This window comes from Diabrotica virgifera, chromosome 4 (genome assembly GCF_917563875.1).
Source record: "Diabrotica virgifera virgifera chromosome 4, PGI_DIABVI_V3a".
NCBI classification, from domain to species: domain Eukaryota; kingdom Metazoa; phylum Arthropoda; class Insecta; order Coleoptera; family Chrysomelidae; genus Diabrotica; species Diabrotica virgifera.
The window spans coordinates 92,114,017-92,140,743 of record NC_065446.1 but is presented as its reverse complement, the minus strand read 5'-3'; the positions used below and the strand labels follow the sequence as shown (position 1 = coordinate 92,140,743).

The window sequence follows — 26,727 nt, the reverse complement described above, 5'->3', positions numbered from 1 at the left end:
CAATTTCTACAAAAGTGGTTTTAGGAGAAAGTTTGGAATTTTAGTATCTTTGTTTCAACACGAGTAAATGTTGTATAGTTCTCAGAAGGTAATTAGGATGGTCGGAATGGTTTTGAGGGTGACTGTTTTGTTTGTCGAATGGAAAAGTCGATGTTTCAGATTCTTGGCAACGTGGAAGGGGAAAAGTAGTTTGAATGATTAAGAGAGTTTGAAGGGGAAGTCATTATGTTTTTGGCATCGCTGAGGACCGGTTCGACGTTTTAGTGGATAGATAGTTAGCAGATACCAGTGGCTGTTTGATAGTGGAGAATAGTGTTGAAAAGTGGAACGAGAGACAGATCAAATTGAGACGAAATACCTCTTTGATTCTGTATTATTGTGAGAAGGAGAGCAGAGAATTTTTGGAGTTTTGTTTGAATCGAGTACGTGTCAAAAGAGGCCCGGCTTGTTGGAGAATTGGTGCTGGTATGCTGATAGTTTTGAAGCTGGAGAACGGAGAGGGCTTTGATGAGTAGCCTTTAACATAGTCAACGAGGGAGAGCTGTTTTGGGTCACGAGAAGACATCAGAGTGAGTGAAGCAAAAGGTCAGTCAACTTATGTGAAAGATATTTTTATGTTCGGAAACTAAAATTTTGAGTAAAAGGCATATGAATTAAAATTCCAATATTTCTAAAAGTAAATAGGAAGTATAGCTAATCTTGCGAATACATAAATTTGTTTTGTTTAGTTTGTTTTACCAAAGTCATCGGGAACAAACCGATAAATTGTTTTTTTTTAACTATAATAAATTTAAGTGGTAAAGATTTCATTCAGACCAGGCCCGGACTGGCCCGCCGGCCCACCGGCCCTTGAGCCGGTGCGCCTTTTGCCTTAGTTAGTATCTATCCATAAAAAAATTAAATGCTGAAAATTTTTTTTTAACCATTACACAAAGATGATGCAGCTATTATTCCCCTAAAAATGTTTTTACTTGGCTCTGATTTCGCCGTTTAGCCCCGAGGGCGCACCAGAAACCTACACAATGAAGCCAGTCGGTACAACAAAATACCAGGTATCAGGTATCAGATAATCAAATAGCTTAGATGCGGCGCCCTCGAAGACCATTTTTACGATTTGGGCGCTTTTCGTAGCAATCAATATCCGCTGTTTCTTTTATAATAAATATGTAGCTTTGATGCAAGGAGCGGCGCCCTAGAAGAAACTTTTTACGATTCGGGCGCCTTTCGTAAGTATCAGTTTCAGCTGTTTCTATTCTAATACATAGCTTAGACGCGGCGCCCTCGAAGACAATTTTTACCATTTAGGCGCTTTTCGTAGGTATCAATTTCTGCTGTTTCTATTATAATAGAAATAGCGAATGTTTATAACTACGAAAATCGTAAAAATGGTCTTCAAGGGCACTGCGCGTCACATCTAAGCTATTTGATTATCTTATATCTGATATTATTGTAAATAGTGTTACATTCCACAATTGGCCTAAAATATAGAGGTGTAGTTTTCGGCGCTCCATAACTACATAGATACAATATACATACAGGATTTTTGCGCCCCAGAATCCTAAATATTGAAGCCAGACAATGAATCAGATTGAGGTATCAGATAATCAAATAGTTTAGATGCGATGCGCGCCGCCCTCGAAGATAATTTTTGCGATTCAGGCGCCTTTCGTAGGTATCAATATCCGCTGTTTCTACTATAATATAAGAGTGTTACATCTCACAATTGGCCTAAAATATATTATGAGTAAATTCAACTCGTATCAGGTATCAGATAATCAAAGTCTAGAACACATAGCTCGAAAATGGTACCCAGGGTTTTATGTTAATAGTCTAGATGCAACGCGCGGCGCCCTCGAAGACCATTTTTACGATTAGGGCGGCTTTAGGTATCAATCTCCCCTGTTTCTGTTATAATGTAAGAATGTTACATCCTACAATTGGCATTAAATCTACATGTGTAATTTCCTGAGCTGGTTAACTACATTATACACATAAGATTTTCGCGCCCCAGAATCTTACATAACGAAGTCGGTGAGTACAAGCAGCGCCCTTACACTTTAGGTTTTGTGTTAAAATAGTTAGCGCCAATTAGTATAGTGTAACCAAAACCGTGGACCCAAATCCTAACAATGTTTTTCTAGTACGCTGCTTTTTGTTCTCAATACGATATACCTGTATAAAAAAATAATAGCTGTGAATTTTAAAGTTTAACATGGGTTTAACTTAGCCACCATAGGATTTTTCTTCTTCTTTTTATATAGACATGACCCTGTCTGTTTTTTCAATGTGCCTCTAGTAAGTTGTCGTTCCATCGTTTTCGTGGTCTTCCAACTGATCGTCTTCCTATTTGGGAACCGTGTCTCGCTCTCCTTACTACTCTATTTGTTGTCATTCGGCTTATGTGATAACTCTATTCTATTCTTGTTTCTTAGCCAGTTATCAATGTTATCCACCTTACATCTCCGTCGTATATCTGTACTTCTAGCTCTGTCCCATAGAGTCTTACCATCGATTTTTTCAAGGGTTTTCATCTCCGCTGTTTCGAGCAAACTTTTTGTCCTCTCTGTTTCGAGTCGTGTTTCTGCCGCGTATGTCATAATTGGTCTGATGACTGTTTTGTAAATTCTGCCTTTCATTTCTTTTCCGATATTTTTATTTCTCCATATTGTGTCATTCAGGCAACCTGCGGCTCTGCTTGCTCTATTCACTTGAACTTTCATTTCTGTTTCGAGCCTTCCGTAGCTAGATAGTGTGATGCCTAGATATTTAAACTCCATCACTTGTTCCATTATCTGACCATCCAGCTTCAATTTACATCTTATTGGATTTGCTGTTGTAACCATGCGTTTTGTCTTTTTGGGGAAATTAACATGTTAAATTTTCTGACGGCTATGTTAAAAATTGGTGCAGCATTCGTTGTAAATCAACTTTCGATGTCCATCTGTGTGGACACACTTGCCGTCTCCTTAGTCGTTCATTCCTCGCCGGATTTTTCCACTATTCTATCTAGTTTCTCAATGCTGCCGAGGGCGACTTGTCTGAAAGTGCCCTCCATGTCTTCGGTGGCTCTCTTAAGGTTTTTACCGCATTCTTGATCTCGACCTTCGTGTCTGTATTTTCGGACATTAGTTTCACTAAATTATTTGTAACTCTGGTAAGTTTTTCCATTGCTCTTATCATAGCCTTATGTCGAAGCCCTCATCCTTCTCTCTAGATCTTTTTTCCCCAAATGAGGAGCTCCTTTCAAGTTTGCCTCCTTGGAAGGTCCGTCTTGGTCAGGTCCCTACCCCTGACCGACGATCTTCTAACCGAAGACCCCCTTCTCCAAAGATTATAGTCTCCTCCTTCCTGTTTTCCTCTTCGCTGAGTACTTTCCTTTTGTACATTCATAGTTTGTTCCAGCTGCACCACCACTGGTGACTCGCTCCATTGTCTCTTCGTTTTGTTTTATTTCCTGCGTGATTAAATACTTATCCATATAGTTCCCACAAGTAGGAGCGAATTGTACTATCCGGCAAGGCAGTGCCCTTGTCCACACTAAAGCTTGAATTACAAAGGGTATCGTCAGTTCTCCGAGGGCTCCGTTTGCGGCCGTCTGACGCTAGACCGCTAGACCATTCATCACTAACACCAATCATCATGATTTTTGTCAAATGTTTTTGAACCAGTAGATTATTCTGTAAAAGCAGTTGAAAAATTATTAGCACTTTTCATAACCAAAGAGCGTAACAGAGTAAAAAGGATACTTGAAAACGGAAGCTATATGTTTGTGGCATCTTAATATAATTTACTATTCCCAATAAAAATAGTAAATTACTTTATGGATTTAAATTTAAATTATATTTAAAAAAAATCACAAGTAATATTAATTTACTTGACATAAAAAGTTTGATGTAAAAGCTTAGGAGGGGGGTCTGGCGCCTTTGTTTAGAGATTAGGTTGGCGCCTTTTTTAGGATTTGGGTTGGCGCCTTTTTCATGAGCCAGTCCGGCCCTGATTCAGACATCTGTGTCCACAGGTTTTAGATTTGATAGAGTTTAGAGAGTATTGATTTTGACAAATAAAAGACAATTCTGTATGTTTATTTTAATATTTTGCTTTATTTCTTTTCCCTATTTTATCCCGATTAGGATCAACTAAGAGATACTGAACCCACGAGAGAAGATAAGTATAACGTGAGATAATTTAGATTTTTTTTATAGTATAAAAAGGCACCCTGAGATTTTTTATTCATTTTTATGTATGATTTGCGACAATTAAATAATTAATCAGATAAATAATAATTAATATATAATTAATAAAAAGCAGATCATAACAATACATTTATATTGCAATTCAGTTTGCTCAATTTTCCTCCCGAAAAATTCCCCAACCAATTCAACCTATAAAAATTTTCCCATGTGCTTTCAAATTACCCTAAAAATGGGCGAAAGTACCCCAATCTGGCATCTCTGATTCGTCGCTCGTTGTAGACGGCGTCGGTGTATATTGCGTTGTCAATTGGGATATTCCCAAAACTCCCAAAAGTGATGATCCTACCGATCTACCGACATGTCCCTAGGATCTATCGAGTTTAAAAAAATATCCAAATGACATATTTTACTTAAGAGGAAACAGTAGCGATCAACAGGTAGCGAAAACGCGTTCCAAGATTGCGGCTGTAATTTTGAATATTTTTTCGAGATATGTGGCACACGTATTCGTAATATAATAAAGAATGGCGGTACAGAGCCCAATTTAAAAAATATATTAATATGTGGAAATTACTCTGTAATTAAATACAATATTAAAAAAACGAGCCTGTACCGCCACTAAGAAGAACAAAAAAATACATTTTCTTCAAATAAACTTTTTTATCCGATGCCTAGATTTTGTGTCATTTTGGAACTACTAAAATTTTTTATTTCACTAGTAGTTCCAAAATGACACAAAATCTAGGCATCTGATAAAAAAGTTTATTTGAAGAAAGTGTATTTTTTTGTTCTTCTTAATGGCGGTACAGACTCGTTTTTTTTAATATTGTATTTATTTACAGAGTAATTTCCACATATTAATATATTTTTCAAATTGGGCTCTGTACCGCCATTCTTTATTATATTACAAATACGTGTGCCAAATATCTCGAAAAAATATTCAAAATTACAGCCTCAATCTTGGAACGCGTTTTGGCTACCTGTTGATCGCTACTGTATCACCTTAAAAATAAATTCGATAAACCAATTCATCATTTATTGCCATCAAAAAATTTCAGTGGGTAGTATTTTTTAACACATTTGTATAATACCTTTCATTTCCTAAGAATTATGTATTATTTAAAAATTACATAATGGAGATTCCTAATCGTATTTCGGTATTCACATTTCATACAAGAGTCTCAAAGTACTCAAGTATAAACAATTTTTAGATGATTTTGGGAATATCGATTTCAACCAGATCACTTACCTTTTTATGTAAATATTCATGTGTTTCATAAAAGCTGATGTGACACTTTCGTCCAGTTCTTTATTAGTAAATAAAAGTTGAATTATGGTTGTTTGGGTTAATAATTACTTCGCATATTATTTATAATACATATATAGTAGGGGAGCAAAGTATGCTAAATGTGCAGTCACTCGAGCGCTTTGGGGACCTATTGGGTTGTGATTATTAGGTTCTAAAACCAAAAATGTTAAGTAAAATTTTCCATTTTAGTGGGGACTTTCCATATTTTAATTTAATTTTCCATTTCCAACACCCGTTTTCTCCGATTATAGCGCCACCTATCCGTAATTAGAAAAAACGTTTCGAATAAAAGTTGCTTATTTTTACGCAAAGAATCCAAATCTGAAATAAAAAAAAGGAGTTCCTATTTAAGATTTTAAAGTAACCCCCCCCCCCCCCACCTCCGTGGGGTCGTGTTTGGTACCATTCGATAGATTTCAGAAAAAATATTCAGAAATTGTAGTGTATTACCTATAAGAAGTTACCGTTAAGCCGGGTCCAGACTATGTAACAAAACATGTTAAATAACAAAGTTTTGTAACTTGTTACAAAATTTTAAATAAACAAGTTTTAAAACACAGTGTTCTATATAGCATGTTTTATGTTATCCAACAGATGTCGGTAAACATCAAAGAAAGTTATAAAACCGCACCGCGACTGATCTACACCTAAAAACATGTTATTGAAACATTTCTCTGGCATAGTACCTACGCGAGCAGCAACCGTTGGAGTCATATCGCCTTGTTCATTCTGGAGTGATTGTGCTAGATTTTTCTTTGCTCTGTTCACGTAGGGTTATTTACGCGATGAAATTGTCGAAAGAACTGACTACTCATTTAATTGAGCTATTTCGTAAGTAACGAGTATTATGGGATTGCTATGGGATGAGCTACATTTATTGATTTAAAAAACAAATAAAAAACACGATGAATAGACTGAAATAGAAGTGAAAATAGATACAGAAACTGTAGTTAAAACTAATGCAATGCACGTACGCCTATAACTCAAGCCAACAAAAGAAAAGCAGTACGCGGAACCTTAACAGCAAATCGGTGCAAATCAACTCTAAATTTGACATAAATACTATTCTCCACAGAGCAGAGTGTTCAGACATAAAACCTGTAACATTCACTTCATTCGCTACACAGATGCAGACTGCTTCATCAGCTACTCAAACAGGCACTCAATCATACAATATATCTAAGCCTTTCTATTCCGTCCACTACACCTACATCCGCTACTTCTCCAGCTACACCAATTCAAACAGACAGTGACACTCAATCATGAACAGGTGAAGACGATAATACTGAGGAATTAAATTCTACAGAAATGTTATACTTCCTCTCTGAAACAATGAGTAAAAAGTTTAAAAAATATGAGGCGTTCTTTGCAAAAACCCCATATGTCACTTTTTACAACATCGGAGATATTTAAAAAAAAGTTATTTAATTGAACCCTATTAAGTTTACGGAAATTCTCAAATTAGTGATTTATTATTTTGATGATTACACACAGTTTACAATATAAATAACATTATTTTTTCCTTTTGTTTATTTATGAAGGACATTTATTCATTTGACATATAGGGTTTTTGCAGGAATTTTTCATTAATTTATAGGAAAACCGATATTTATAGTAATAAACCAAAATAAAAAATGAACTAAAAATGGTGTTTACTTATAATATCACGCAACATAACTATTCGAAGGATATTTAACCTATAAAAACCTACTGACAGCCCACGGTTCTGACAGCCAAGCGATAAAGTTTCCCGCAAAAACACCAATAACAACTATGGTTTTGAAGGGAATTGCGCTTGACATATGGGGTTTAGGCGGAATCGTCTATATTTTTGTCGCTTATATTTTGAACTACTGTAATTTTAATGCAAGTTTCTTACGCAAGGAACGTAGGTAATTAGTCCTTCAATCCATAGAAGCCATAAGTCCATTTCCGAAAAAAAAGGACAACTGGGGTTTTTGCAAAGAACGCCTCATATACTTTGCTAATAATATAACTGTTAATCTTTCTCTTACTGGAATTGCATCTCGAAATGTCTTTCCTGCCTATTTTATGGCCGATTTCATTTATAAGAAATTCAAAATCAGAACTTTCTATTCTTAAGAAGTTTTTAAAACTGCCATCACATTTAATGTCTCCTGTCGATGGGTCTATGTTATCTCTTTCCAGATCAGCTAAAAGAGCTGTACCACTACCTATATTTTGCTCGAGCTGCTAATGAAGGACACATCCAAAATATTAATTTAACACGCCGGTGTCGCCTCCACAATATTACACAAGCTGCTGTTGCTATGAAGAGATCCTCCATACTTATATGACGCAATTTTATATACTACCTAACCCACCAGCTATCCATCTAAAATGCTGCAAACTTTATGCTCATGTTGTTGTTTTGTTTTTTGTTATATAGTCTGGATACTCATGCTATTAACAAGTTACATAACAAAGTTGTACAACAAATTTGTTGTACAACTTTGTTATTAGCATGTTTTGTTACATAGTCTAGACCCGGCTTTAAAAGTTCCCCGTTTCAGGAAAAAATATTGTCTAAGAGCGATAGCCTAGTGACCTAGTGGGTAGACCTCGGATCTCGGATTCGTAAAGCAGAGGTTTCGATTTCAAATCCGGGGTGTGGATCTCCGATTTTTTTATTTATTGTTACTGCATTCATGTCTGTAGACAATGTTGCAATCTATTATGAGCACAATAAAAAAATATAGTAATAAAATAATAAATAAATATTTCAAAAAAAAAACAAGAAAAAAAATACAATCACTGGAAGCGAAACTAAACAATACGGAAGAAATATAACCACTGGATTCGGAACTGGATATGGAACTGGATAATATTAGAAAACTGATATTATAATATGTAAGCACTACGAGCCTAGTAGGCCCATGGCTTGATGTACTATTCTTTTCCACTCCCTTTTGTCAGTCGCTTTTGTTTCCCAGTTCCTTAAGTTAATTCTTCTCATATCTTCTCTAACTCCATTACTCCATCGTGACCTCGGTCTTCCTCTTCGTCTTTTCCCTGCCAATGCACTAGATAGTATCATTCTGGGAATTCTAGATGGAATCATCCTCTGCACATGGCCCAACCATCTAAGTCTTTGCGCCTTAATTACTGCTAGTATGTTAGGATCTTGATAGAGCTCAGTTAGTTCCTTATTTGTTCTTCTTACCCATTGTCCATTTAAGTTTTTCCCACCGAAGATTTTGCGCAGCATTTTCCTCTCCCAAACTAATAACAACTCTTGATGTTTTTTGTTGTGACCCATGTTTCAGAAGCATACGTTACTATCGGCCTTATTACGGTCTTGTAAGTTCTTAGTTTTGCTCTTCGTGATATATGTTTACTTCTTAACAACCCATTAAAAGCAAATATAGCGCGGTTGTCCGACATAATTCTCTTTTGTATATTTTCTTCACAGTTAGGATCTCTTGTGAAGACAGTTCTTAAGTACTCAAATCTCTCAACTTCTTCGAATTTATACTGTGTTCCCTTCGCTGTTGTCATTGTTATGTATTGCCCCCGAACGAATTGCTTATTTGTCCATTCCATATACTTTGTTTTTGCTTCATTTATATACAATACTTTGGTTGCTGCCCTCTCCTCGAGTTTCATGAGTGTTTCTATAAGTTCTATTTTGCTCCTAGCCAAGATTACCAAATCGTCTGCGAATGCCAAGCACTGATGTTTTTTGTGGTAGATCAGACCTGTTCTATTAATGTTTGATTCCTGTATAACCTTTTCTAGTAATATGCTAAACATTATAGGCGATAATGGATCACCCTGTCGCAGTCCTTGTTTGACCTCAAAGCTTTCTGTTATAGTATTGTTTATCTTGACTTTATCATACTGATATATCATACTGATATTGTTTAAAAACACTAATAATATTGATATAAAATGTTAATCAATTTTATTTATTGTTATAAGAATCAAAGGTAAATATGATTAGGCGAATGAAGCCTTAGGTTTCGCAGTCAATATCCCAACCACGCACACATGTTGCAATCTATTTCAATGCGGTTTATAGTACAAAATATACATTTAATATCAAAATAGTGGGATATATTTTTTTAGTTGAGGACACTTGGTCACATTGCATTGTTTCAGGATAAGGTGAAATATCTTCAATAAATGGAAAAAAGCATGTATGTCATATATTATAATACTTTCTATACTCTTAATATGTAGTCTCGTATAAATTTGTAGTGACATGATTTTAAGTATAAGAACAAGAAGCTTGCAACAATTTTCAGAGAAAATAGAAAACTAAAACTATTTTAAAATGATTATTCGAAATAAAACATATGCAAATATTCACTGTATTTGCCATCTAGTGGAATAACTGTAAAATTAAGTCAGTAAAAAAGGTACATTAAGTTTAATTAAATTAAGTAAATCATCTTGTATACTAAAATTAAGGTTCTAAAATTTTCATTTCAAAATGAAAATCGACAGGGGCAACAGTACCTATACTAAAATACACTCTGTATAGATAATTATGTCAATGTTAATAATACTGGATAGAGAATTGAATATCCTTTCAAATGAGCTAGCACACGCCCCTCTTCCCTATTTAAAAATAAGGGGTGGGGGAAATGGAAGGGAGGGGGTTGACAAATGACAGATATGTATGTACCGTAAAAACTGTATTCCCCTTAGATCAAAAGTCGGGCTTTTATATTTATATGTTAAGTTCAATATAAATTTCACATAACTGAACTATCACTGTGTCCTCCATTTTGATTATTATTGGTCTCAACTAACGCTATTTTCAAAATTCTTGCTTTCCTATCCATCTTTAACGTAAATTATTAAAAAATATAAAACTATTTCTTTATTAACGCTAGTCTCCGATAAGGCTACCGTGATTTAATGCTGAGGTACTAAAATGTTATAAAATTAACAAACAGTACGAGCAAGAACAAAGAGTCCACATCTTCTTATAACTACAAGTGACTGAAACATCGAAACAATAATAATTCTTACTGTGTTATACAGAAAAAGGCAGTAGAAACGATTAATCTCATATTTATCGACAACACTGTATGGTCCTCACTTGATGAGCTGTAAGGAAATATACACGTAAAGTTGTCCTCACTTTGTGCGCATAACGAAAAAGTATATACAGTCTCACTTTAATAGCTGCGTATAATGGCCTCACTTGGGTGGCAATATACTTGAACAATACGGGGCACATATACGTAATTTTTTTTGTGTATACTCGTCATTTTTTAATTGCTATTTACTTGTCAAGGTCACTATGAAGAGTTGAAACGATTATGTCTACGTTTTCTACCGGTCCTCACTAAGTGCGCGTAATGTCAGGACCTCACTTTGATATCTGTGCATAAATATATATATATATATATATATATATATATATATATATATATATATATACCTGCATATATGTATATATAAGTAATGCATATATATATATATATATATATATATATATATATATATATATATATATATATCAATTTACAAATTATTGGGTTAACAGCTGAAATGGAAGACTCAGTGTACTCTTTTCTACGATTCCAATATTTCGTTAACAGTCGTTAACATCATCAGGGACGCTGAAATAATATTAAAGGTATAATAGTGAAACTGGGTATTAAAAAATAACTCACCAGTTTGAGATTTTAGTCAACGATGTTATAAATGTGTAAAAAAGGCGGCATTAACAAAAAGAATTGCAGTGAATGTTATTAAAAATTAAAAATATAACAATAAAAAAGATAAAAAATGGAACTATAATATAAATAACTATGTTAAAAACCACTAATTATTAAAATCTTTTAAATTCGTCGCACAGAAAGGTATTAGAGACAATTATGTCAATATACTGTCAATTATGACAGAAATAGGTAGTATATTATGAACTAGAATCTAAACTAAAATCTTTATTGACATTTAATTTTTTATCAAGTTCAAGAAGGAAAGAATAGATTTCTGTTAATTGTTTAATATCTGTTCTTTTATTAATTGTCTGTTCATTCTGATAAATAAATGCCATTTCAAGAAAAGTTCTTTTGTGATAGTTTTTTTCATTTGTTAAAATTTTTACAGATTCAAAGTCCATATTATGGCTTTCATTTACAACATGTGTAGCTAAAGAGCACCTGTCTGGATATAATCTACAATCACTTTTATGACTTGTCATACGATCTTTTACTCGTCTAGTTGTCTGGCCTATGTACTGTTTGTCACAATCAATACATGGTATACTGTAAACTACATCAGTTAATAGCTCTTTTGGAGATCTATCTTTCATCTTTGAAAATAAGCTATTAATAGTTAAAACTGGTTTACTAGCTATTTTGATGTTTAGCTCGTTTTTTACAATTCGTGTGAGTTTTGGTGTAATCTCTCTAATGAAAGGTAAAGAGATGAATGAAACTACTTCCGGAATGACAACACTATTATTGTTAGCTGTATTATGATTATCTACAATAGTTGCTGTGATAGATGGAGTGTTAAATAATAACTGTTTTAACATTACAGGAGGATAAGAATTGTCTGCAATTCTTTTTGTTAATGCCGCTTTTTTACACATTTATAACATCGTTGACTAAAATCTCAAACTGGTGAGTTATTTTTTAATACCCAGTTTCACTATTATACCTTTAATATTATTTCAGCGTCCCTGATGATGTTAACGACTGTTAACGAAATATTGGAATCGTAGAAAAGAGTACACTGAGTCTTCCATTTCAGCTGTTAACCCAATAATTTGTAAATTGATAATTACTAATCAGCTGTGATCATTTCTAGTTATATATATATATATATATATATATGCGCATATTTTGGTAATGTTGTGTTGCATATATTCCGCTCTCTACTTATGACTTATGCTTACCTCGTTTTTTGTTTTTATTTCTTCTGAATTGTCAATATCTTTTATAGATTCAGGCACAAAAAATATTGTATAAGCTATACTGATTAATATACATCCTAAAGCGATGGCAAACATAGACGGATAGCTAGTAGCGTAAAATACGTAAGAACTTGAAATACTTCCCAAGAGAGAACCAGTTGCTAAGGCTACTTCAGAAAAAGCCATTCTAAAATAAAATTGAATATTTTGTTAAATATCTATGAGTTGTTAATGTTTGTATCAGTTCATTAACCATTAACATTTGTCCGATGTTTTTGATTGACGACGCAAAAATAATAGTCCAAGAGCTGGAAGCGGATTTTGCTCGTGATAAGTAACGAGGGGAGTAAACTATACGGGGACATGTTGAATTAGTCCTGTAGTACATCACTGTCCCACATGAGCGGAAACCAGAGCGGAGGACGAGGATAGTATAAGGGATCAAAGTCGCGGTTTTTATTATTTTTTTTTGTGACGCAAATGATCGAAATAGTGCACCAAAATTTGGGAATAAGTAGATCATGACGTATCTAAGCAAAATCTCTAGGGGCGGAATGCTGCTTGGGGATGAAGGGGTGGGGGCAGGGGTAAATGTAAAAATTATAAGGGTTTTTTTGCGACGTTCGTGATCGAGATAGTGGACCAAAATTTGGGAATAAGATTATGAGCGTCAGAAAAAAAATAAAAACCGCGATTTTGACCCCTTATAACTACCCTCGTTCCCCGCTCTGGTTTCCGCCCGTGTGGGAAAGTCATGTACACGACAAATTCAACATAATCCCGCATAGTTTGTCCATATTACTTATCACGAGCAAAATATGCTTCTATCTCTCCGACTATAATACACAGTGGAATGACACAAATACACAACCGCAAATGATGGGATAAACATACAGAACAATGTAAATCAAGAAGGACCTGAAATAAAATCTGAAGTTCTTCATTCAATAAAATCAGCCAAAACCAACAAGACGAGACATCACCGCTAAACTCTTAAAAATTAAAAAAAAAAGAGGACCACATCAGTGCTTTGGTTAAGCTTTTTAATGTTTTTATAGCAATTCTGAAGAAGCAGCGGCCAAAAAGATCCGACGAATACAGGTTAATTAATCTAATGAGCCACATATTGAATATCTTTCGTCACATTATTCATGAAAAAATAAGAAGTCATTACGAAAAAGACCTAGATCAGTGGTCGGCAAAGTGCGGCTCCGGAGCCGCATGTGGCTCTTTGGCTCCTTAGGTGCGGCTCTGGCAGAAATAATAACGGAAAGTGCAATAATATTTTCATTTAGAAAAACTTGGTAGGAAAAACATTACCAACATCTTATTCTGATAAATTAGCTCTTATCAAACTTACACACTTTAGCACTTGTCAAAAATCCTCTTGATGCTACGATAACCGAGTTGAAATTTTCTTCTTTTGAAGTTGGCATTAAGGGGATGGGTACGTAGTTTCGGCTCTAATGCTATCAGTGGCGGCTCGTACCACTTTAAGAAGGTAGTGCCACAACTCGGGCAGCCGCCAAAATTTTTAGTGACGGATTCACGATATTGTCAAAAAAAGGTATACTGACAACAAAAACTAAAAAAAATATGCGCGGATACTTTTATCTTATGTACATATCTAAGTTTATTGATCTGAGGTGCCAAGCAATTGTCCAACATTGATCAAAACAGTTCCGTAAATTAATTAATAATAAAAACCTCTTAACCTACCACCAGCATTTACTGCTGATAGTGCTTGAAAATTGTTATTACGATTTAGTCTCTATTTACCAATTTATAAAAATAATACTATTTCATTATTCACACACATGCACAAATTTTTGTAATGTCGCTTTTAAAATTTACGATATATGAAGTTCATTCTTCTATTTTTTGGTACCAAAGTTTTCAATGAATTTATAATTAAAATTATCAATACAATTTACAAAATGCTTTTCTGCAGATAGCATACCTAAAGCACTAGGTTTCGATGTAAACATCGGAAAACAGCGTTCTGCTTCAGATGTTGATATAGGAATGGTAACTAAAATACTTAAAAGTTTAACAGTTTCTTCAAATGTGCTTTTTAAACCTTCCCTCTACAATAAAACCGATAGCGAAACAGCCCCAGAGGTAGTACTTAATTCGTCTCGCTAATACAGTACCTACTTCTAATTCAGTTTTAAACCGAGTTTTGCTTAAAAATTAAAATTGTCTTCATGGTTCATTAAGGGGGGGGGGGGGTATGGTTTAAATATTTAATTTTTTTTATTATTTCAAATAAAAGTGCATACTTTCAAGAATACACTCTGAAAATTTCAAAATAATCCGAGTAAAATTACCAGAGATACAGGGTGTTGAATATCCCTACCTTTGACTCGCTTTGCCGCGACTTCGCGCCAGCACGCTTGAGCGTAGTGAAAAACGTTAAACAACTGTTCGCCTTCTCTTTTGTAGATTATTCCTCGATTCAAAAAACATATTTCAATGTGCATCACTTTACGATTTGGCAGACAAATAAGAAGATGAAGATGCAGTTGTCAAAACTTTAAACGCATTTTTCTCAAAACTGCTTTTTCAAATGCGGTGGACATTGTAACTGAAAAACTACTAGGCCGATCTACCTGATATTTTGCACAGATTTTCTTTAGACATTTCATGAGGTAACAACGTCGAGATATTTTTCTTTTTTTGCTTATTTTTTGTTCAACAATAATAAATCTGTTGATTTTCACAAAATTTTACCAAAAATTTAATTTTTTTGATTTCTGAGTGATACCAAAAATTCAAAAATCATTAAAAATAAAAAAACTCAACGTTGTGACCTCGTGAAACTCATAAGCTAATAAAATCTTTTTGAATTTTTTGTTTCATATGATCGAGTGTCGAGTTCTGATGTCCACCGCAAAATCCGTTTTTTTGTGAGCTGTCTGTCAAAATTTGTCACCAATGGATTACTTTTCAATATTTTGGATTGAATTTTTTCTAACATATTCTTTGAATTGTACTTAATATGCTTATTTAATTTAAAAATAAAATAATTCTACCATAGCTTCGAAAAAAATTCACAAACATGTGCTTGATATGTTGATTTCAAACCATACCCCCTCCTTAAGAAATGATTCGGAGAACTGATGCTTATAAGCAGAAAACTTCTCCGACATAAATAAATTAGAAGCAACTAAATGTCCGGAGAAGGTAGACCTTTGAAAGATCTGGTACTTTGAATAATATGAACCTTTAAGTCGTTGTCTAATTCGGCGCTAAAATTGACCAGCTCCTTAAATATGCCTCTATTTCTGAATTTTCTTTTTCGTCGTGACCTCTTAAAGCTAACTCGAAAGCTCCACAACACCTTATAACATTTGTAGTTTTTTTTCTAGCGAAAAACCACCAAAAAAAATTTTTAAAATACTAATCTTTATTGTCAATTAATAAATTTAACATAAGAAATAATCAAAATATTATCAAAATATCCACGATCATGATGCACTAAAAGTTTAATTATAAATACAAAAACTTTTTAACAGAAAATATACATAATAAAAGCGACAAACCAGCACGTAAATAAACTCAAAATAAATAGACCTGGCTTCATACCCTCGTGCCTGGCACTAGGGATGGGAAAAACCTACCGGTTTAAACCTAAAACCGGTTTTTTTATTTCGAAATAACCGGTTTTACCGGTTGTTTTTTTGTCCCGGTTATAACCGGTTTTTTCTTTTTAAAGTAAAAACCGGTTATTAGGTTTTTACGGTAATTAGGATTAGGTTAGGTATTTTTTCGGATCCCAATCATAATTATTATTCTGAAGTAATTATTCCAAACAAAACCATAATTCAAATTTTATTTTATTTTATAAAGTACAGAAGCAAACTGAAAGTGCAATCTCACATCAGCCAGAAACAATTATTAATTTTTATTATAATATTTCATTGAAAAGGTATTTGTAATCATAATATTTACATAAGAAGTGATCTGGTTGAATTAGACGCAAACATCATCTATTTTTCACACTTAACTCTTGATATTGAAAGTGGGTGAATTACTTTTTCTGATTACCAAAAATAATGCTCTGACTATGAAAATTGAATTACTGATTACGAATACGAATCTCCAAGAATTTCGCAACGTTGTCAAAACGATACACTCATACAGAAAGTATTAAATGAGTTAAAATATACCTATTCTACAAATATACAAACTTGTTAAAAGTAATACATATGCTTTTTCGATAGTAATAATTTTGATCATATTGATATCGAGTCGAATGGAGTATCGCAAACTAAAGTGTATTGTAAATGTAACTTTGTAACCTATTGGATTAAAAAAAACCGAAAACCGGTTTTTCCAAAAACCGGTTTTTTCGGCCGGTTAAAACCGCCAGGTTAAACCGTAAGCAAAAAAAAACCGGTATAACCGAAAACCGGTATAACCGAAAACCGGTGTTTTGTCAAAAACCGCCATCCCTACCTGGCACAGAGATTCTAAAAGGTATACTAATAGTCCAATATAGCTCTTTCTCTGTCACTTACATATAATGCTCGTAAAATCTTTCTCTCTTTACTCGTGCCAGTACTGACTTCGGCGCGAAGGAGATTCTCCTGTCGAATACTCTCCGCTGTCGGCAGGGATTGTATTGCGCCCATAGTTGCCATGTTTTATATAATTTATGAAGATCAAAAGAAATACACACAAAAAAATTAATATGAATTAAAAAGTTTTGAAGATAAAAAATATGTTTATGGATAGTTAGCAAGGTAGTGCCATGGCTCTATGGCACTACCTCACGGGCCGCCACTGAATGCTATTTAAATGGGATTAATTTTTTTCAAATCCTGAAAAAACTAATAAGTATTTTTGAAAAATTTAAACGCAGAATGAAAGATTACGTTCTTACCGAGGGCCGAAAGTCCATGAAAGCTTCTGTAATGTTTATTTTAATAAGTTACAGGGGTGAAAATTAGGAGAAAATGTAGTGTTACTTTTAATTTCAAATATTTCGTTCAAAAGAAACTTTTTATATATTCTAAGGCATAGGCATTACCAGGATGATCCTAAGGGGGGGTTACAATAGTCTTTCATTCTGCGTTTAATTTTTTTTTTAAATATTTATTAGTTTTTTCGGGATTTGAAAAAAATAGAGTCCGTGGTGATATTTTCCAAATCGAACATTCGCTATCTTTGTCATACAACGCACTGAGTCAAATAGAATATGATGACAAGACAGTGACTATTTTAAATTTGACATGGCATCGGGAATATTTTGAGTTGTTGATTAAATAATATTGATAGTGTATTTGATAAATAATTGATTTAAGACGTGAACTTAAGAGGAAACAGTAGCGATCAACAGGTAGCAAAACGGGTTCCAAGATTGCGGCTGTAATTTTGAATATTTTTTCGAGATATTTGGCAGACGTATTCGTAATATAATAAAGAATGGCTGTAGAGAGCCCAATTTGAAAAATATATTATGTGGAAATTACTCTGTAATTAAATACAATATTAAAAAAACGAGCCTGTACCGCCATTAGGAAGAACAAAAAAATACACTTTCTTCCAATAAACTTTTTTATCCGATGCCTAGATTTCGTGTCATTTTGGAACTACTAAAATTTTTTATTTCATTAGTAGTTCCAAAATGACACAAAATCTAGGCAGCGGATAAAAAAGTTTATTTGAAGAAAGTGTTTTTTTTTTGTTCTTCTTAATGGCGGTACAGCTCGTTTTTTTAATATTGTATTTAATTACAGAGTAATTTCCACATATTAATATATTTTTCAAATTGGGCTCTGTACCGCCATTCTTTATTATATTACGAATACGTGTGCCAAATATCTCGAAAAAATATTCAAAATTACAGCCGCAATCTTGGAACGCGATTTCGCTACCTGTTGATCGCTACTGTTTCACCTTAATAAAAAGTTAATTGTTTGTTATTTATGGATGATCTAAGCAAATAATTCACCAGGATATATTCTGTGATTCAAGTATTTTGTTGTTAAAGATGTTCAAAATTGTAAGCGTTCCATAGTAACAATATATGTATTATTAAAAATCACTTAACAGTTTTCCTCTTTTCTCGATTGAGTATTAGTTTTTGTGGTACAGTATATAAATTATTACAATCACTGAATACATATTTAGTGAAAAAATTATTATTTTATTAACTGAATTAATAATTTGCAATTATACAAGTACAGTGGAACCCCGATAAGTCGGCCCCCGATAACCCGGAAGTCCGGCTAACCCGGACCGATTTTCATCAGATAAACATTTTGATTTTCAATATTTTGTATTTTTCAATTTAATTGTGGCTTATTTCCAATCAAAATAGTTAATTATCAGACAAACCTTTCAACAATAAAAATGTATGTAATATAATATTTGAGAGATAATGTGTACTTATGTGTGTTTGAACTATACGATATTAAAAATGACTCATAGCACACGCCGCAGAAACAACAGCCACCTGTCTGTAGTATCTATTCCTTTTTATTTCAAACTGTCAGCATTGTTTAGGAAAAAGACTATTTAAAAAAATTTTTTATAAACAATGGTCTTTAGTATTGTGTGTCTTGTATTGCTCGCTTCCATTTGCTTACGTTTGGGTTTGGTGTTTTTTTTAGTAATTTTAATGAGTAGGTACTGTGCATATTTATAAATATATTTCATGTTATTTCAATTCTAACGGAGTTTATCTGTAAGTATACCATATTTTATTAATTTTTACCATATTCTCCGGCTATCTCGGATTTTCGATAACCCGGATCGGTCGCGGTCCCGATTAATCCAAGTTATCGAGGTTCCACTGTAACAGTTATTCAATAACATTTAAAAGCCATCTCATTAAAGTTAATGATGACATTGTCAGAATTCTATATTAATTTTAGAGATCAAGTGCAATTTGTTGCGATTATTTCATGAATAAAACTGTTCAAAACCAAAATTTTATTGTAATTTATTTATGTAAGTACAAATTAGTACAATTAAACACACAGTTGTTATAAATATTTTACGGTTGAAAGTCATCACTTTTATAACTTTTAAAACATTAATTGTCATTAATGTCACTGAATGTATTTTTTCGTAGCAACGAAGGGCATCTGACGTAATATACTTAACAACGGGATATTATCAAAAATTATCACCTTAATTTGCATTTCTGTAGCTTTCTATTGGTCAGAATCTCCTATGAATGAAATAATCAAGTAGTAATGTTTACATATCCATACCAGTGAGAATTTTACTACACGTAATTTGCCGTGTAAAGATAGAAAAAGTAGGGATAGCCGTAAAATATTTGCGAATTATTTACCGATGGCCTTAATAGCTTTGAAATCCAATTTCTGGATTTAAGAACAAGGAGGTATGGCTCTCTAAATTCGAACGTATTTGTGTTGAATTGAAAACATTAGAGAAGAAAAAAAATGTTCACAACACAAGTAGTCTGGTTTGAATGACCTGGAGAAGGAAGAGATGATCATTTTAACGCTTGGAATAGTATTCCTGATTCTTATGATCAGCTGAAAAAGCTCACGTTTGCTATTCTTTCACTTTTTGGTTCTACATATCAACATTTAAAAAAAATCGATTTTGCGCTAAACTTTTGTAAAAATACAGTGTTGTAGGAAATAAAACCTTACAATACGAAAGAAAATAGAAGTTTCTACGATGATTAGAAACGAAGATATCGCCAAAAAACGAAAAAGTACGTTTTCATTTTTGGGGGTTATGAGTTTAAAAGGGGTTTAAATTTTTTTTTTGTTCGAATACTTTTTGATGTGGTGTTTTTATTTTTGGAATATCGCTGGGAGCATTTTTCATTATCTTAACTGACTAGAACCTTTAGTTTTATTTAGTGTAATAAAAGTTTGCTGAACAGGCACATATGGCTCCCAATTTTTTTTAAATTGTTGTAATGTTCATATTTGGCTCTTTGGCTAAAAAGTTTGCCGACCACTGACCTAGATCAAACCCAGTTTGGATTTTGGAATGCACTGGGTACTTGTGAGGCCCTTTTTTACTTAAATGTACTTCCCCAAAAGTTCGCGACCAACGAAAATATATTTTTGTGGCTTTCATCGATTACGAAAAGGCTTTCGATAGGGTGCATCATGGACCACTTTTGAATATATTAAGATCCAAAGGCGTTGATGGCAGAGACCTACGGATCATATAAAACTTGTATTGGAAGCAGAAAGCAGTCGTACGAGTCGATGGGAGATTAACCGAAGAATGTTATCTTCGAAGAGGCATGAAACAGGGATGCATTATATCCCCGCTATTATTTCATATCTACCCGGATATTATAACGGTCCGAAATTCGTTGTATTTTTTTGTTCCACCCTATATGCTCAATCCGCTAAAATTCATATTGTATCAAAGAGTCGTAGTTCCTAACAGATCTTTCGCATGATGTGTGTTTTGTCGGTTCTACGTTCCCACAATGTTAAATATTACGTATTTTATTTATCTGGCCGTTCCCGGCCAGATAAATAAAATGAGCTTCAAAGAGCTCTTTGAAATATGACGTGATTATCTTTGAGTATCTCATTGATGCTTTATCGGAGCTCGCCGTCAAAGAATTTTAATGGTTTTTCCAGACCGAAGTCTGAATTTTGTTTATATTATCTCACAAGTGTTTGGCGATAATAGCTCAGTAAAGCACACCTGCAGAAATGCTGAGTGCGTGAGAAACCAAAGACTTGCTTACGGAAAGTAAGTATCCCTTATTGGTGGAGAAATTTTGCATGGCGTCAAATTGGTGGTTTGGCGTAGTATGATTTAGGTTTTCTGATTGGTGAAGATCTGATTAATTAGGAATTGGAATCTGTAATTGGTCGATGGGATGGAGCCTGTGATGATTTTGAGAGGGCGTTGATTTTTAGAGATTGTAGTTTGAGGGGATCAAGTCAGTTCCATTTGAGAGTGCTAGAGTAGAGTTCCATCTGAGAGTTCAGTGGTAGAAGTTATCGAGCGGTTGCCTCGGACCGCGAGATGTGGTTACCGGCAAATAGTTAGCACCTAGGGCAGTTTTGTTGGGTCCGTTGCTTGCAGCGGCACCTGAAAGGTGGAAGTTCCAGTTTAGTTTGAGTATTATTGTGCAATTTTATTGCAGAAGTCTTAGTATTGGAGTAAAGTGTTAATTCCAGTATGGTCTAGCAAGCCGCAGGCCACCGCGTTCTTCGCTGTTTTTAGGCAAACGCGGCCATGTTATACCAATGTTGGTATAATAATCTTTTCTTACATGCAAGCAGGAGTTAGAAGTTTCTTTTTGTGTTACTAAGTTTAAAATTACAGTTAAATCATGAAGTTTGCTTATATATTTCATTTTGATCCCGTTTAATAAACTTTTAATATTTTTGTTCGAGCAGAGCTAATTAGTGTTTTTGAGAATGCAGAATGCATACAAAGCTGAATTTTTCTATAAACTATGGATAACCTTATGTTCTGTTGCTGTAGCTATTAACATTGTGAAGTGACTTTCGCGTAGTGAAATAGCGTCTTGGACTTACAAACCAACCAAGAAGAAACCAGGACAATGATACGTAAAGGTATTATTTTTATGTATGTATAACTTTTCTTTCATTTTTTTTTATTTGGTAATCTCGATCTCAATCTGTAATACCGAGAGATCAGAAATCCATTTTTTTTTCGTTTTTTAATAAATAATGATTGATTTGCAAAATATAAATTTATTATTTCTTTCCTTCTCTCTTGAGTCGTAAGAACAATAAAGAATTGGCTGAGTATATAATATTGAGTATAGAGTAAATAAGGTAAGTTACATAATAATATTTTGTATATTATGTATATTTTCTGTGAGACTATTTATTTTGATTTAGCGATCTATCTATTTTTCTTTCATATTTCTATTTTGTGTAAAGTTTGGTTTCCTTTAGGTAACCAGTGGCGCCCAATATTTTTTTTTATTTTACATCCTTATTTCGATTTTTCTATCTTTTTAAATTTTTCTAAGCTAATAAGAGTATACTATTAACACCCCTTAAGAATCCACCCCTTAAATCTCTGAGACTGAGCGACCGTGGCCTTGAATTTTGTTGTGTAACATCCCCTTATATCGTCGCCTTAGCACTATAACGTAATAACTCCAAAATTTACGTTTTTGAGATAACTAGTTCACAAGATGTATTTTATTTGCCTCTATATTGTGTAAAAACTTGATGACTAGCTTCAAACGGGTTAAGTATTTATTTACGATTGACGAAAGTTGATAAAACTCAAATGCCGCTAATATTCAGTGCTAAAACTTGAGAAGATAAGTTATCTAGCTATTTTTTAATAGAAATAATCGTGAATACGACATACCCTGAATGCTATAACTAGGTAACTCCAGTTATCTAGTTGTAGCATGTGTTTTTCTGAAACCATTGAGCTTACCACGTAAATGCTATCTGTTTATTCGGTTCATATTTATGCAAACATTCTAGAATTGTTAGCAGATCTGGCAACCCCCATGGCAGAGGGCTAATTTTTACCAAAATAATGCTTAAACTATTAGATTTGTTAAAAAGTTCGTTAGATGCAACTTGGCATCTCATGCGACATTACCAAATGTTAACATTATGGTAGTGCTAAAAGTTGATAACTTTAATTTTTCATGTTATTTTCCATATTTGAAAGCAAAGGCTATAGCGGGATAAGATGGTCAAAAATGCCCCCGCACCGATCAGCCCAGCTACTTATGTTTTCGATAAAGGATATAAAATTATGCCCTCATGCAAATTTTTAGGTTCCCAGAGGTCCTAAAACCTTTTAAATCGGGAAAAGGAGAATTTTTAGGTTTTATTTTTTTGTGAGCGCAATTTTAAATTAAAAAATTTGAAAAAATTCAAGAGGATGTATATTTTAAATACAAAACAGCCTGATTTTTTTCAGATTTTTGTAATAAAAAATGAGCTCAGGAAAAATTTTTGAAATTTTCAAAAACATTTTAGGTTATGTAAATATGATTTGGCCAACTTTTAAATAGTATTTTTTTATGTATCTTTTGTGGTCCTTTGGAATGGCAGAGGCAGATTTTTTAATATCTGAGCGGAAAGAACGAAAAAATTGAAAAAACCGTTTTTGGCTGTCTCGAGATGCATCTCGGGACAGCCAATTTTAGGATTTAGGATCCTGACTACAACAACTGAAAAAACACTAAAAGTGTGAATTTTTGATATATCTAACGCGAAGCAAATCGAATCGCATATCGAAAATTCACCCTGTTTGTGGATTCGCAGTAGACCGCGTTTAAAATTTAAATTTCAGTTGACTCTTTTAAAAATTGTGAACCGTCAACCTGTACGACTGTGCCAAATTTCAAATCAGTATATATTTTGATAGCCGAAATATAGGGGTGTCTTCATCTTAAATGCGACACTCTGTATATTATCAATTTGATAATTTATTGCAACTAATATAGTCGTATTTTTTATACCTAGATTCAAAATATACATTCGAAATACTGACTAATTCACTAACTTTATCATAAAAAGTTCAAATTGATTGCATTGAAGAATTGAACCAATTAATGCGTATTAATATAATATTATTATAGTAATTATAATATACAGAGTGACTTTTATGTATAGAAACCCTCAATTATCTCGGAAACGTCTTGCACGATTTTTATAGGTTTTGGTGGGTAGGGGTTTTCTAATGCAGCCGATATTATAGTGATAATTACATTGTTGTCAGGTCTTCCGTTTTTCTGGAATTCTAATGAACTTTCTTATTTCAAATAGAACACCCTGTATGTCTTTTGCGTTTTGAAGTCCTTAAGAAATACTGATTACTTTTTATGTTATATTGCCTATACCTAAATGCCATAGTTTCGGAGTTGATGCTACATGTATTTAAAAAAAAATTTAAACAAATTATAAAAATCAATTTTTTCGGCCCGTGTAGACATTATTTTACATTCTTTGGATCATTGGGAAGAAAAAAGTCTTTTGTAATTTTTCTCCAAAGTTAATGGTTTTCGAGCTCTAAACAATTTAAAACTGAAAAAAATCGAATACATACTGACGATTTTTAAGGTTTAAAAACACAAATAAAAAATATTATTTTTGAAACTGCCGAGTACCCAAATTCAAGCTAAGCCCTTTTTCTAGGCGCTAGCTATAATTCAATAGTCATTATTCGATTTTTTTTTCAGTTTTAAATTGTTTATAACTCGAAAACGATTAACTTTACAGAAAAATTACAAAAGAATTTTTTTGTTCCCAATGGTCCAGAGAACGTAAAATAATGTCTACTCGGGCCGAAAAAATTGATTTTTATAATTTGTTTAAATTTTTTTTAAAATAAATGTAGCAATAACTCCGAAATTATGGCCTTTAGGTATGGGAAATATAACATGAAAAATAATTAGTATTTTTTAAGGACTTCAAAACGCAAAAAATATAGAGGGTCTTCCAATTGAAGTAAAAAATTTAATTAGATTTTTAGAAAAACGGAAGATCTGACAACAATGTAATTATCACTATAATATCGGCCGCATTAGAAAACCCCTACCCACCAAAATTTATAAAAATCGTGCAAACCGTTTTCGAAATAATTGAGGGTTTCCGTACATTAACCTCACTCTGTATATATTATTATTACACATTAAATGGGTCAATACTTCAATGCAATAAATTTGAATTTTTTATGATAAAATTAGTGAATTAGTCAGTATTTTAAATGTATATTTTGAATCCAGGTATAAAAAATACGACTATATCAGTTGCGATAAATTATGAAATTGATAATATATCCACAAACAGGGTGAATTTTCGATATGCGATTCGATTTGCTTCGCGTTAGAGATATCGAAAAAAGTTATTTGGAAAAGCTGTTCCAAATATTATTATAAGCCCACATACCAAATTTTATGACAAAATTCACACTTTTAGCGTTATTTCTGTTGTTGTAGTCAGGATCCCAAATCCTAAAATTGGCTGTCCCGAGATGCATCTCGAGACAACCAAAAACGGTTTTTTCAATTTTTTCGTTCTTTCCGCTCAGATATTAAAAATTCTGCCTCTGCCATTCAAAAGAACGACAAAAAACACACACAAAAATACTATTTAAAAGTTGGCCAAATCATATTTACATAACCTAAAATTTTTTTGAAAATTTCAAAAATTTTTTCTGGGCTCATTTTTTATTACAAAAATATCTTTAAGAATTTTTTCAGATTTTTTAAATTAAAATTAAGCTCACAAAAAAAATAAAACCTAAAAATTCTTCTTTTCTCGATTTAAGAGGTTTTGGGACCTCTGGGAAGATAAAAATTTGCCTGGGGGCATAATTGTATATCCTTTACCGAAAGCATAAGTAGCGGCGCTGATCGGTGCGGGGGCATTTTTGACCATCTTATCTTGCACCGTATTCCTAAATAGATCAGTAGCCAAAAAGTTAAGGAACAGTATTTTGGAGCTGCAGAGTGAATTCCGTATTTACCAACATCATGGGAGCAGCACAAATATCTTAAAAATCTTTAAACCCGTTTATCTCAAAACTACTAATTTCGAGTTATCAAGTTATAGTATTAAGGCGACGATATGACATATCAACATCTTCTCAAATTTCAATTCCCTTTTCATGTTATGCAAATAACACCCTCTTTTTGGGGAACGTTACATAATTGACGCTGCCAACTTGGGGATATTTTTCACCTTAGTCTTAATTAGCATTTTACAGTATTTTCCATGTATTTTTCAGTAGGTATTCGATACATTTTCTTTGCGTTTATTTGATCGTAATCCTTGCGATCAGCTGTAGCTCTGACCCATATTTTTACGCGGCAAGAGACCTTGAATAGCCCGCATATAGCAGATCCTAGCTATCAACCGATGCTCCGACCGCGAGAATCAATCTTTTTTTTATTACGAGGGTACGACAAACAGTTGTTGAACTTTTTGATTGCTATTTTCGCTATATTTTTACCTTGTTGCATTTGGTATTTTGTGTTTACTATTGATTTGTTAAAATAAATACTAATATTTTCAAATTTTATTATTTTTTGTGTTGTAACTTATCTACTCAGCTAAATGTCTTACGATCAAGAGAAAGGATATTAATTTATTGTTTGTGTTTATTTTACAATGTGTTGTAAAAAATGTTTTTTTTTTTCATTAAAGTAACGAAGAAAACTCTGTAAAAATGTTTTATTTAATAGAAACATTCAGCTAAATTTTTACTTTTGGACAGTAAATTTTTTTGTCTAAAATGACATATATTCAATTTCATTTTCATTTTTTTTGTCGTTAATATTTTTAATTGCGATTTTAGCTTAATTTTGAATAACGATTTTTAAATATTTTCATATCATTTAACAG

The 26,727-nt window shown here is 33.1% G+C and overlaps 1 protein-coding gene across 2 annotated transcripts in view; it reads right to left on the bottom strand.

Annotated features, from left to right (window-relative positions):
- Positions 1 to 26,727, bottom strand: part of LOC114345429 (proton-coupled folate transporter-like) — a 120,849-nt gene that overhangs the window by 41,936 nt on the left and 52,186 nt on the right. For both annotated transcript variants that reach the window (XM_050648263.1, XM_050648264.1), the window contains one exon: positions 12,386 to 12,590. In XM_050648263.1, coding sequence (XP_050504220.1) covers positions 12,386 to 12,590 — 205 coding nt within the window. The remainder of the gene's footprint in view (positions 1 to 12,385; positions 12,591 to 26,727) is intronic.